The 12,998-nt window shown below is 38.1% G+C and overlaps 2 protein-coding genes across 5 annotated transcripts; one reads left to right on the top strand and one right to left on the bottom strand.

Annotated features, from left to right (window-relative positions):
• The first annotated feature begins 2,352 nt into the window (after nt 1-2,352).
• On the top strand, nt 2,353-7,169 carry LOC113773343 (glutamate dehydrogenase B). Of its 4 annotated transcripts, none has more exons than XM_027317966.1 (11): nt 2,353-2,657; nt 2,833-2,951; nt 4,031-4,156; nt 4,670-4,783; nt 4,990-5,211; nt 5,364-5,438; nt 5,542-5,658; nt 5,930-6,180; nt 6,284-6,359; nt 6,450-6,536; nt 6,695-7,169. In XM_027317966.1, the coding sequence occupies exons 3-11, from the start codon at nt 4,049-4,051 to the stop codon at nt 6,878-6,880; spliced, it is 1,236 nt and encodes a 411-aa protein (XP_027173767.1). In that variant the 5' UTR covers nt 2,353-2,657; nt 2,833-2,951; nt 4,031-4,048; the 3' UTR covers nt 6,881-7,169. The 4 variants fall into 4 exon arrangements, with proteins under 4 accessions (XP_027173767.1, XP_027173765.1, XP_027173766.1 ...); XM_027317964.1 differs by having other exon boundaries at nt 2,833-2,956; XM_027317965.1 differs by having other exon boundaries at nt 2,827-2,956.
• Nucleotides 7,170-7,491: 322 nt separating this feature from the next.
• LOC113773344 (putative H/ACA ribonucleoprotein complex subunit 1-like protein 1) lies at nt 7,492-9,649 on the bottom strand. The gene is made up of 4 exons (XM_027317968.1): nt 9,392-9,649; nt 9,105-9,253; nt 8,884-8,999; nt 7,492-7,808 (listed from the first exon to the last, which is right to left on the bottom strand). The coding sequence occupies exons 1-4, from the start codon at nt 9,552-9,554 to the stop codon at nt 7,634-7,636; spliced, it is 603 nt and encodes a 200-aa protein (XP_027173769.1). The 5' UTR covers nt 9,555-9,649; the 3' UTR covers nt 7,492-7,633.
• Between the last annotated feature and the right edge of the window lie 3,349 nt (nt 9,650-12,998).

Genomic DNA, 12,998 nt, shown 5'->3' with positions numbered 1-12,998 from the left:
TCAAAAATGGGGTCTGATCGAGCTTTTTATGCTTGAAAGCAGCATTGAGTAGTGAGTACTCGAGTTCGATATGGCTCGATTTTGACTCGAGCCATATCGAGTCTGAGTTCAAGTTTTTTTACCATTTCACCGAGTTGAGTTCGGTCTTCTATTTTTGAGCTCGAGTCAAGTAAGGTATAGCACTATTTGAGTTCGACTCGACTCGTATACACTCCTAGTCTAGAGTAAATATTAATAGGGGCGTGGGGCTAGCAAAATTACACATAAACCTTGGTAATGTAAAAAGAAATTATAAGTAAAATTGATTATACACTTACTCATATATTCGTTTTCAGTTGAAGACCAAAAAAACTTGCAACAATCTATCTTTATATTAATGATTTAGTACTTTTTATTAGAACTAGCAAGCTTACTAGTGTAACAATTGACTCTGCACTAAGTCAAGTCATCATATATGAATAAAAAGAATAATTCATATTTAGTAAATGAGATAAAAGTTATTTGAAGAGAGAGAAATTATAAGTAAAATTGATTGTAGAGAGTTAAAAGCAAAAATTGGTTCAAGCATCCACCGATTCTTTAATTCTCTTCAATTTGGCGTGCCATTGATAAGAGAAAAAAATAGTTGATTGAAATAAAAACTTTCATATGTGTATGAACGTACATACACACACGCACATATATAATCTTGCGTAATCCATAGGTAAAGAAACATATAAAACTGTGAATAAAAGTTCTTTGTCAAATACAAGTATAATGGAAGATGGCAAATAAAAAGGTAAAATAGAATCTCAAAAAAATTTCTAAACCTATTTGCACAAGAAAATTCTTTACCACCTCAATTCGTAAATTCTTTACCATCTCAATCCGTAAAATCCAAATTGTCCCAAAACTTAATTGTCAATGACATCATTCTATATGAGGACGAAAGAATTAGTAAGACCTATAATACGGGTTCTCAAATAGCTGCTTTCCTGTACTGTACCCCAGAAAGGCAAGGAACTGGGGCCTATTCTTGGTAACTTCCCTGCTACTGCAGTTATCCCAGCAGCCCTACATCTTCCTAGCACTCGCGTCGACATCTGCTTGCAATGGCAGCTTTATCCCATCTGGCGATATCTCCACCGTAGAGGGATCCATAATCAAGTGTACACGCCGGTGTCCACCACCACCAACTGAAGAAGCCTAAAGCCGTGTAGGACCGGAGGGAAATTAAAAGATTCGTCCAAACTAAAGCTAGCCATAACTACTAACCGAGTCACTCGTCAGCAGTATTGTGTACTGTGTTCATATATTAATTGTTACTGATTTCTCGTTGGTTTTCAAGAAATCTTGAAAATTTCCAGTTACAGCCATTTGTTTTAGATAGCGAAACATGATCAAGAGCTAGTATACTACAGCTAGAAACCAGGAAGTTAATTATGACTGGTGGGATTCGTGTTGGAATCACGTACCCTCCTCTCGGCCACTTCCACTTTAATTTGCGGCAATGGGTGTTCGATGTTGGATTGCAATTTGCAAGACGAAAAGCTTCAAGCTTTGGTTGGGTGTATGCTTCCATGCACGAATGTCTGAAATTATTCTCTTCCTTTATCTCTGCTTCCTCCCTTTAAGAAACAGCGTGGGATGCTCATCGCACTAGCGCTGCCTCCCTATTTCCATTAGAAGAGATATCTAGTTAAATTATAGTAGTACAAGATTTGATTGTGCTACCTCCCTAACGATAGAGTTATTATTTGATTGTGCTGATGCAGATTTGTAGGCTGTAGACCGTAGAAATCAGTGCGCTTAGGTTTGCAACACCAACATTAGGGGTGTTGGCGATTCAACTCACGAATGACTCATTCAAATACTTGACTTGATTCGAATTTGATTTGACTGAATTCAAGCTCGAATTTGAGTAATTCAACGCAGGAATCAAATCGAGTTCGAGCCTCTTTTTGTGCAACTCGAGTGCTTGTTGAGTAGCTCAATTAATTTTATTATTCATATAATATATTTATATTAATTATGAAATAACCAATAAGGGTTTATATTTTACATGAATTTTGTATTTCAAGTTTTTGAGTACTCGAGCTCGTTAAGGTTGTCGAAATCAGGTTTAATTGTTTTTTCCTCGAATTGAGTCAAGTTACGTAAATTTCTTCTCGCTCGAGTCGAATTCGAATAGACGTGCTTATCCTCAAATTTGAGTTCAAGTGTAACATTACTCGAATTCGACTCAACTCAACCCTTAATCAATATCCCACCACAGCCTACATAATGGAATCACATTCATATTCTTTATGGGTGAAATAGCCAGTACTAGTGGTACTACCTACTGCTGCTGATGACGCTATTTTACTTTTTATAGATCCGTATGTAAGTCTCTATATATACACATATCCCCAAAAGCTTGGGATGTGGCTACATCTATGAGATTCCTGAATTGAAGTGGAATGAATTCTGATTCCACGTCTTGTTGTTTCGTCAGCATAGCCCTGAATCCACTCGATTGTAGAATAATACTGGGGTGCTGGCGCTCATCGCCTGCATAAAAAGCCTTGGGAGAGGCCGGGGGCCGTACCGCCCATCACACCTGGCTAAATTTACTGTCTGCACCAGCTTCTCCAGTATTAACCCTCTCTCTCGAGGCTCTAAATTCTCAATAAATTAAGGTATGATTCGATATTACATCCTCGACTTGTCTCCACTCTGGAATTTGTTCAGTTACGTTCCGAGTTTGATCTAATATAGTACTAAAATTTTCTTTAGTTTCCTCGTACACTGTAGAATGCACCGACAGTATTCCGGTTGAGATAGATTGAACTAGCTAATTGGTTTTAGCTGCAGGGTGTTGTAACCTCTGGCAGCTACCCTCTGGTAACGGTACTAACCGGTACTCCAATTTGTCTTGATGCTGTCTGTCTCTAGTTTCAAGAAAAGGATATAGAGGAGAAGGTTGAAGCCCAGTTAGGTAACATCTGTTGCATTCTCATAAACGTGATTAATTGGAGATGCTGCTTCTGAATTACTACCAATTAAAAACTCATCTCATAGAAGACATATGAACAAAGATCCTAAAATCCGGAGTCCATCTGGGCAAAATACACAGAATACTTTGTCGGTTACAAGGTTTTGACAGTCCCAATTGCCAAGCAGCTAGCTAGTAGCATATGAGATAGAAATAGTGATTAAGAATTGCTCATCCCAACATACTTTGAACCATTCAAACACTATAGTCTAGAAGAGCCGCTAAATATAATATGATGCCGGGGACGAAGGCCTACCAGCTCTTGGCCTCAATGTCTAGAAGTTGGATTTTTCTTTTCTTTTCTTTTAAAAGTGATGACACACTTGGCTTTCACCGACTTTGGGTGCATTTCTGACGAATGGTGCCTCCAGAAATAGTGAGGATCCTGGCAGCAACTCAGTAGTTACTAGTATTTAGTAGTCAATATATGGATAAACTCGTGCAGCCCCAGTCCCTGTCATGGTTCCACACCCAGTCTCGTCCTTAATTAATTGATACTCCAGTAGTAAGCACTTGAGTTGGCCCCTTTTCCTTGATTATCATTCTCCAGTCAAATCAAGATTTGAATAATTGGGTAAGCCATTGTTTTCCTTGAAAACCAATTGAACTTTCTAGCTTATCTTGTCTTGTTCTAAATGTCCATTCTCGGTATTATATTTCTACCAGTAAGGAGTGCTGTCTAAACAATGATGCTCTATCTAATTTCCACTGTCTTTGCCTATCAAGTTTGATGGTAATTAAGAATAATTTGGGACGTTTTCTAATGTCTCTCTGAATGGTGTCTCACATGCTCGGATTAGACCATTTATACGATTAAATCTTTCTGCACGTTCCTTTTGAGAAGTATTTATCGGGCCAAGTGCAGGTTGCTTAATTCATCCCTTCACGATTATACATATAATCATCAACTAATTGTAGCGAACCCAGCTATTTGCAGTTTCGCATCGTTCTCGAGAGGATTATTCAGCCTCCACAGGATCTGATTTTGTTTTTCCCTCTCTGTTGATTGCTGTTCAGGCAGTTCGTATACAAACCATGAATGCATTAGTTGCTACAAACAGAAACTTTAGGCTCGCTGCTCGTCTGCTAGGCTTGGACTCGAAGCTGGAGAAGAGCTTACTGATCCCATTCAGGGAAATTAAGGTTCCTCACACTGCTCTTTCTCTGTCATTTTCACCTTTCCACTCTGTCATCAGCAATGTATGTCTGTTTAGCTGGAATGCCACACATTTGTTCTTCCCTTTTCCCTGAAGCTTTACATGTTGCCAGAGTAAATATAAGTTCATTAAGGACTTCAAAGCTCTGGTGCCAATGCTCTTTCTTCTTGTTCTTTTCTTGTCTGTGGTTTGTGCTACCAAAAGTTTTCACTGTCGTTTGCTAAGCCACATCGTATTTTAGACTTTTTATTACCTCATACTTACTGTGTGCTAGAGTAATTCGTTGACTTCAAAGCCGGGTTATTTTACCATCATCGTCATTTGGCTCAGGACAACCCATTCAAACCTGAGTTAACATATGTTGTGATGTTCAATCATCTATATCTGATTACGATAAGAGTACATAAACTGCCAGCATTTCAGTGATTTAATATTTTTGACTTATTAACATCTCATATGTTTGACTTATGTTTTGCCACTGCTTCCTACTCAATTGCAGGTTGAATGTACCATACCAAAAGATGATGGTACTTTGGCCTCTTATGTTGGGTTTAGAGTTCAGCATGACAATGCTCGAGGACCCATGAAAGGGGGGATCAGATACCACCCAGAGGTTGTTTAAATCTTCAGATATGTTAGCTATGATAATCTCTAATGATTCAGCAGTAATTCTTTTCTACACTAAAATTTGACAATAGATGGCTAGGTGTAGACAGTTTGCATTTACCTATTTCTTCCAGATTATATGAGATTTAATTTCCAGAGTTTGGATATTCTCTTGTTCTCATTTCTCTCTCAAATAAGATTATGGTGCTGTAGGTTGACCCTGATGAGGTGAATGCTTTAGCACAACTAATGACCTGGAAGACTGCAGTGGCCAATATACCATATGGTGGGGCTAAAGGAGGGATAGGATGTAATCCAGGGGATTTGAGCATCTCTGAGCTTGAAAGACTTACTAGAGTTTTCACGCAAAAAATTCATGATCTGATCGGAGTTCACACTGACGTTCCTGCGCCTGATATGGGAACAAATGCACAGGTCAGTGCAAAACTTGTTTTCAACAATATGATATGATTGGAGCACATAGCTAGTTGACATTTTTGCTTTGGAGAAAAAGATAGTGATCAACACAACATTGTCTATGAAGCTCATCCAATTAACTGGATTTGAAATGCCGTGCATTTGAGCAGACAATGGCTTGGATACTGGATGAGTACTCTAAATTTCATGGCTATTCACCTGCAGTAGTAACTGGAAAACCTATAGTAAGTTATCCAATTCCAAGTGTACAAGGATCAGTGTGCTTCTTGGATTTCTGAGATTTTGAACCTCAGAAAATTTTCCTCATTTAAAATTCTTGGGTGACAGGATCTTGGTGGATCCCTAGGCAGAGATGCAGCAACCGGGAGGGGAGTACTCTTTGCAACTGAAGCCCTGCTTAATCAATATGGAAAGAGTATCGCTGGGCAGCGATTTGTTGTACAGGTAACACCACTGGGAAGTGTACCTTCAGTTTCTAATATGTTTGAATACTATGGGATGCATTTGTAGTTTCAAGTGTACCTTCAGTGTCTGATATGTTCGAATACTGTGGGATGCACTTTGTTGAAACTACTAGTTCATTCAAAAAGCCTTCCTTGAGGACTTAGAAGTTGCATCACAGAGTGTCTCATGACTCTGTGAGAAGAGATAGTGAGTTAAAGAGTCAAAAATTATCAAGTGTCATATGATCATTGAATTTTCTTCTTGATTTCAGGGATTTGGTAATGTCGGATCCTGGGCTGCCCAACTTATCAGTGAGCAAGGGGGAAAGGTAATTGCTGTAAGTGATATAACAGGAGCCATAAAGAACAGTAAGGGAATTGACGTACCAAACCTGCTCAAGCATGTCAGGGAAAACCGCGGAGTCAAAGGATTCTGTGGTGCTGACAGCATTGATTCCAATTCTATTTTGCTTGAAGACTGTGACATTCTTATTCCAGCAGCCCTCGGAGGCGTTATCAATAGGTGGTTCGTCTGGCCTTAACATAGATTTTGTCTGACACTTGGTATCTTGCTTTTATGTGACTTTCTTACTTACAATACAAATGGACATTTGAATTGATTGAAGGGATAATGCAAAAGATATTAAAGCCAAATTTATAATCGAGGCAGCTAATCATCCTACTGATCCAGAGGCAGATGAGGTTAGTATGTGAGATCAAAAGGCATAGTGTCTCAAAGCAAAAGAACTTGTGCAGTGAAGCAGCTTAACTAACCTTGGCTTGGCTTTATAGATATTAACAAAGAAGGGAGTTGTTATCCTCCCAGACATATATGCAAATTCTGGAGGTGTTACAGTCAGTTACTTCGAGTGGGTTCAGGTATCCATTTAGCGCTTCATTTCATGATATTCCTGGAAACCTCTATTCTTAGTTAAGCACCTTGAGTACTTTTTGGTCCCTTTCTATATCTTTCCTTCTTTTTTCCCTCTTCGTCTTTTTTATTAGAAAACAATGCAATCTGATTTTTCGTAATGCAGAACATTCAAGGGTTTATGTGGGACGAAGAGAAAGTAAATGCAGAGCTTAAGACATACATGACTAGAGGATTTAAAGACGTCAAGGAGATGTGCAACACTCACAACTGTGATCTCCGGATGGGTGCCTTCACTCTAGGTGTCAACCGTGTTGCCAGGGCAACGGTTCTTAGAGGATGGGAAGCCTGAGACACTGTCGGTTAAATAAAGACGAAGGTTCCAGTAAATCTAGATGAGATCTTCATCTTAAATCTGGTTCAAATTACTGCTTTGATCCTGCAATAGATTTTAGAAATAAGTTTTGACCCTATGATGATTTGTAATCTTAATTTTTCTGACCCTGATCCGTTGAAGAGTGCATCACGGTTTTGTCCCTAAGATGTCTTAGTTTAATTGCCTCTGACTCTTCATCAACCGCAGAACTGAATAATCTTGGAAAATTCGCTGATGACAACTTCAGTTAGGCTTTGTAACATCATTACACGGGACTTTGAGTTGTGAAATGTAGTGGTCTACAACTCAAAAGTTCTTGTCAAGTATGCATTTTCTGCAAACTTATGGAGAAGGGAAACTAAAATGGATTAGCTGAAGAAGGAAAAAGCAATTAATGTGCAATAGCTACATGAAATGAATTTGGCAGATGAAGACGTACGAATACGATACAAATCAAGCATCTTCCCACCAGCCAGACCAACCCCACCCACAAAAAAGAGGACAAAAAGTAAATGCAGCACACAGAGCCGCACGGGGTTCAATTCAATTTATAAAGAGTAAACTCGGGCGCTTTAAACTTTTAAAGAGAAACTTGCAATACTAGATAGCTGTTGATTCCATTAACGACTGAAGGTGGATAATAATGGCAGCGTTTCAGCCAGCTTGAAATCGAATCATAGATTAACAGCTAAAACAAGAACAGTGCACATTGAAGTACATAATTTCGTTCTATGATCTTCCCCTGCCCCTAAAGCCACCTCCACGGCCACCACCTCTTGGACCACCTCTTCCACCCCGTGGTGCACCTCTTCCACGGAACCCACCCCCGCCACGTCCGCCAAATCGTCCACCACCTCTCCCTCCTCCACGCCCTCCACCTCTGCCACCAGCTTGTGCCTGTCCCCTGAAAGTTTTAGCACAACATCCAACGTAAGAGGAGTCAGAAAATGAACCAGTGTAGATAAATGGGATTTTATGAGCCAAAGCTACTATATACTATATTAGAAAAGTGCACCAATAAAAACATTTAAAGAATTTGTGAACATAGATACCTACATAATATATCTACATCTATCTTTTTGCCCATCTTAAGAAGCAACACAATTATCAGTAACAAACCAATAATTTCAATCACTGAGCAACCACTCACGGCCAAGGATCCAAATGTCCTCTTCAAAATAACCCAAATATCAATCATTCAAATGCCTTATGTAAGATTCAGGGACACACCACATTTCCAGCTTAGTAATCCACTTAATATATCATCAAATGGGTACTCTGTCTCAGTTTCAGTTTCAGATACTTTACACTTTTGCTCATACTAAACCATTTTATTTGTGGTTGACACTGTTAAGGCCTTAATGAAAATTTCGAAGAAGAGAGATACCCAAGATTTCAGAGCAAAATGTAAAAGTGAAAATAAGACGAGTATTAATAAAGAAAATTTATCTTGGTTAACAGTGTTACAACTTTACAAAGTTGGAGGAAGGTGACAGCTAAGATTTCAGAGTATTAGAGAAATCAAAAGAAGTAAGTTAAGAGATTAAATTGGTCCTGGAATCGGGATACGGTGGCTAGTCATTAGCACAGAGGTTCAATGACAAGTAGGTGAAGGAACAAACACCAATCTTAGACTAGCTTGTCAGGAAACATGACTAAAAAGCTAATGCCTGGTTCACACTGTACTGACAAAGAATCTGATTCAATCTCAACATTTCTAGATAACTGAGTTGCTGAACCATCATCTTGTGCATATTATAAGTGCAAATGGTTGGGGTTGATGCTCCGGCTATGACGAGTAACATAAAATAGTATCGCAAACGTTGCTTACCCCGAAGAGTGAAAACTATGTGCAACAACTTCAATAGAAGTGGCAATGTCTACCTAACCAAAAAGTGTTTTTGAATATGCTAATTGATAAGAAGCGATAAATTTAATACAAGCAAGATTCAGACATAAAGCTAGAAGAAAATACGTACTTGGGTTGGGGCAAGAATCTAGAGAGCGGCAAAAGCTTAGCAGGGTCAATGTAAAACTTATCTCCAGCTGAATAAGACGTGGCTACAATCCCCTCCATCATTTTAATGGAGAAAAACTGCAAGGTTAATCCATAAGAAGAAATAAACCAATTAAAAAATGTAAACTTTATAATTGTTAAAGAACACAGAAAAGAAACAAAAGGGATTGACAATGGACTCACGGACTCATTAATGGGGCCGAAAATCTCATCAACTTTGCCAATCTGGGTCTTGTTCTGAAGGTAAATTGGTGCATTGAAATAGGGAATCTTTTCATTTGTTAGGCTTGTCACTGCATCACCCTCACATGCATGGAGGAATGTAGAAATCTCTGCAAAATATACAACAACAAAACTGCAGCATAAATAAAAACGCAAAACAGAAAAGAAGAAGACCAACCCCTCAAATGAATCGACTATTCGAACTGCAAGAGTAATACAGAGACTGAGACAGAGAAACAAGAGCTGACCAACAACTTCGGCAGGGGGCCCTTCATCGCGAAAGGCTCCTCTGCCGCCGCCACCAAAGCGACCGCCTCCCCTGAACCCACCACGCCCCCCATCTCGTCCTCCGCGACCTCCGTCCCTGCCGCCCCTGAATCCGCCTCCCCCGCGCCCTCTTGGAGGTCTCATGCTGCTTCTTCGACAAAGTAAGTAAAATCAAAACTGAAGAGGGCAAGGAAGAAAATAGCGAGCGACGAAGTGGCAAAGGGTTTAGGAATTAGGGTTTAAGGAGTGGTGCCGGTGAATTTCAAATTGGTCCTTTAAAGCGAGCTACGATTTCAGTTTGGTCCTTCAAAATAGCAAACGTCTCAATTTAGTCCTTAGAACTGAAATGGTCCCAAAAAAAAATTGGAACTAATCCCTCAAATTGGGGGGAAAAAGTCCCAGCTTAGTCCAAAAAAATTGTGCCAAATTGGGAAAAATCTAAACTTGGGATTAAATTGAGAGTATTTGCTACTTTGAAGTGAAGTAACTTGTAAACTTTTGCCAAAGTGAACGATAGAGATTTATACTTGCCAAATCAAGCATGGCAGCAACTATTAATGGTACAACCTACAAATACTGTGTAATTGTAGAAAGAAAAAAACCCCAAATGGGCAAAAATTCGATTACACCCCTAAATAGGCAGAAAGAAAAAAAACAAGGTCACCACTACAACTCAAACTTCTTTTTATATAGTATAAGGATAATGCAGTGCATTCAATATAATGGTATAGCTAATTAAGGTAAAACGTGTGCTATATAATAATATTGAGAGCGATCCAAAATTTAAATAGAGATTTTGAGGTTAATACAAGATATTGGATATGTATGTCAATTAAACAAAAAGTTATGTTCTTTCTTTACCTAGATGCAAACACAATAGCTGGACAAAATAGTTTAAAAGTGTGACTTTACATATGTGTTTATAATGTTAATAGTTTATCACCACGTACTTAGTTAATTATGATATTTATTGGTCATTAGCACATTATTTGTTATATAGCTAGTAGGATAAATAAATATTATATATATAGTAAAACATATCAAAATATATCTTAATTGATTAAAGGGATAATTTCAGAAACCTCCCATCAAAATTTTTAACAATTTCACTCACCTCCCTTTAGGTTTGAATAATTATACTAATCTTCCTTCATGTAGTAAAATGACTATAATATCATTCACTTATAAATAATTCCTACAAACAAAAAATCGAACAACTACAACTAGTCTTGCATTCTAAAATAACAGCTACAATACAAAATAAACTTTTATTCTCTCTTTCCACCTCTCTCTCCTATCTTCCTTCTCTTACATCTCATAATCCATTATTTTTCTGCAATTGCCATATACACAACCATCTAATACATCTCAAATCCTCAATATTATGGAAATAGATCATTTGTCCATTTTTTGTAAGTATTATTGAATTGAAATTGCCAAGCGACAAGTTGTCAAATTAAATTTGTTGTCAAACTAAATGAAGGTGAAAAAGGATGGCAATGATATAGAGTACAGACGAGAAAATGAAAGTGATAACTAAAAGGGGAACATAAATTGAGGAAGGTTACGTTATTATGCCAATTGTGTAAAAAGGAATTTTAAAATATAAAAACTGCAATCAGATTTGGCTAAAGACATGGGATATGGTCTCTAGTGTTGCTTTTGGTTGCTCCGTGTTGGTATTCTTGGTGGGTTAGATTATTTTAGCATCAACATGGTTATAGTCATTTATATTGAGTTTGTAAAGTGACATTGATCAATTCAAACACTGAATTTAGGCAGAAAAAAATGAGGCCAAAGATTAGATCGAATGCAAATTTTAATTGTCATAGTTGATTTGCATGGGAAGCTTTGAGGCGGCAATAGTAAACTGTCAAAATTGTGAAAACATGAAGAGTAAGTTGAAATGATTTATTGAATTCGTTAGGATGGTGTTTATGTCGTTTACAATAGTTGCAATGTGGAAGAAATTTATTAGTGAGTTTTTCATCCTTCTAAGTAATGAAGGGGTATTTTAGAATATTTGAGAACAAATTTAGCATACTGGATCTATATTGTTACTAAAATGCTAATCATAGGGACGGTAATTGTAATTTTTTAAACTAGAGGAGAGCTTCCTGAAATAGTCAGAAACCTCAGGGATGGTTTCTAAAATTATCCCTTGATTAAAAGCTTTCTATAAAATGAACACATAATTGAAGAAATTTATGAAAACAGAGTTTTGTGCAAACAACGCCCCTTTTGGCTTGCATTTTTAAGATCGCAAGATCAATGTGCGGTAATTCTACTATCCTACACGCAATCCCATCAAATTTACTCGAGGCAGAGGGGTTTAGATCTTATACTTGTACAGGATTTAGATGAGTTAGGCGAAGTCCAAGGATCCAACAATCCGTATCCCAATAGTAGCATCTATGGTGTGGACTGTGGAGTCAATTCGTGGTGAGACACACATCACAGAGGCGTTAACTAAGCACTCCACCAACAACCTTGTGTGTGTGCCTGTGTGTGTGTGTGTAAATTTTTTTTTTTTTTTTTTGAGGGTGGGTTGAATATGTTGCAATTTTTAATGGATGAGTATCTCGAACCTTGTATAAAGAGGGAAGGGAATATAGAGAAAAATCCAAGATTTTGATGAATTATAAAATCATTCTGCAAAAGGGAAGACTGTGATATGTGCTTCCAACAAGAGGGGGTCTTCACATTAATGAAATGTGTGCATGATGATGAGTTCGCATTTTGCAAGTGCGAGGTACAGCTGCATTTACTAAACTTTGATTCATTTTTCGGCAAAATGGACAATGTTTCTCGTTTGTGGTTGTTGATTTTGATACAGATGATGGCAAACTTTTGTTAGAGAGAAACTCGAATTATTCATTGGATAAATTGGTATTTGTGTCAAGAAAGGAGAAAGAAATGGATTCTCTTCCTTGCAAACAACAGAGAAGAGCAGAAGGTATGCTATCCTCGCATTCGCATTTCAAGAATGTGAACTTTCAAAGCTCGCATCCCCTCCCTCCCCCCCCCCCCTACCCCCAAACCCCATACCCAAAACACAAAAATGAAAATAAACCACTGGCATTTCTCCCAAAAAAAAAGGACTTTGAGGCTGTGGGCTAATTCCTCAAAATATTATTGAAAAAAGGTGTTTATATTTAAACAAAAATGTTTGTACCTACCTTGCTGACTTGACACGTTAATACTTTATATTTAAAAAAAGAATTTTTTTTTTTTGTCTGTCAGTATGGCAAACATATAATTAGAAAATACTTTTGCTAGAGCAATAGTTGTGCGATTTTTTCTTTTTCCAATAATATTTTGAGGAATTAGCCGAGGATATAACGTAGGTTGTGGTGGGGAAAATCAAAATCATCAAGGAAGGAGCGGACCAACAGGGGTTGATCCGAATGGTAAGCGGCTCGGATTCGCTTAAACAGGTCTCGTGTTCGAGTCCTAGCGTACGCAGACATCCCTGTTGGAAGACTCACCCACCATAGCCAGGTGCGCGACACGGGTCGGGTCCGGATTAGTCGAGGCAAAGCTTCGGATACCGGGCGGGCAACCAAAAAAAAAAAAAATCAAGGAAGG

This window comes from Coffea eugenioides, chromosome 6 (assembly GCF_003713205.1).
Source record: "Coffea eugenioides isolate CCC68of chromosome 6, Ceug_1.0, whole genome shotgun sequence".
Lineage (NCBI taxonomy): Eukaryota > Viridiplantae > Streptophyta > Magnoliopsida > Gentianales > Rubiaceae > Coffea > Coffea eugenioides.
This window is presented reverse-complemented; position numbering and strand designations above follow the sequence as displayed.

Excerpts from the sequence above, each read along its gene's own strand:
- LOC113773343 (XM_027317967.1), top strand. The coding sequence starts at position 4,049 with ATGAATGCATTAGTTGCTACAAACAGAAACTTTAGGCTCGCTGCTCGT. Across the intron at positions 4,784-4,989 it reads GGATCAGATACCACCCAGAG|GTTGACCCTGATGAGGTGAA; the intron begins GTTGTTTAAATC and ends ATGGTGCTGTAG. Across the intron at positions 5,659-5,929 it reads GGCAGCGATTTGTTGTACAG|GGATTTGGTAATGTCGGATC; the intron begins GTAACACCACTG and ends TCTTGATTTCAG.
- LOC113773344 (XM_027317968.1), bottom strand. The coding sequence starts at position 9,554 with ATGAGACCTCCAAGAGGGCGCGGGGGAGGCGGATTCAGGGGCGGCAGG. Across the intron at positions 9,000-9,104 it reads TCGGCCCCATTAATGAGTCC|TTTTTCTCCATTAAAATGAT; the intron begins GTGAGTCCATTG and ends TTAACCTTGCAG. Across the intron at positions 7,809-8,883 it reads AGATTCTTGCCCCAACCCAA|GGGACAGGCACAAGCTGGTG; the intron begins GTACGTATTTTC and ends TAAAACTTTCAG.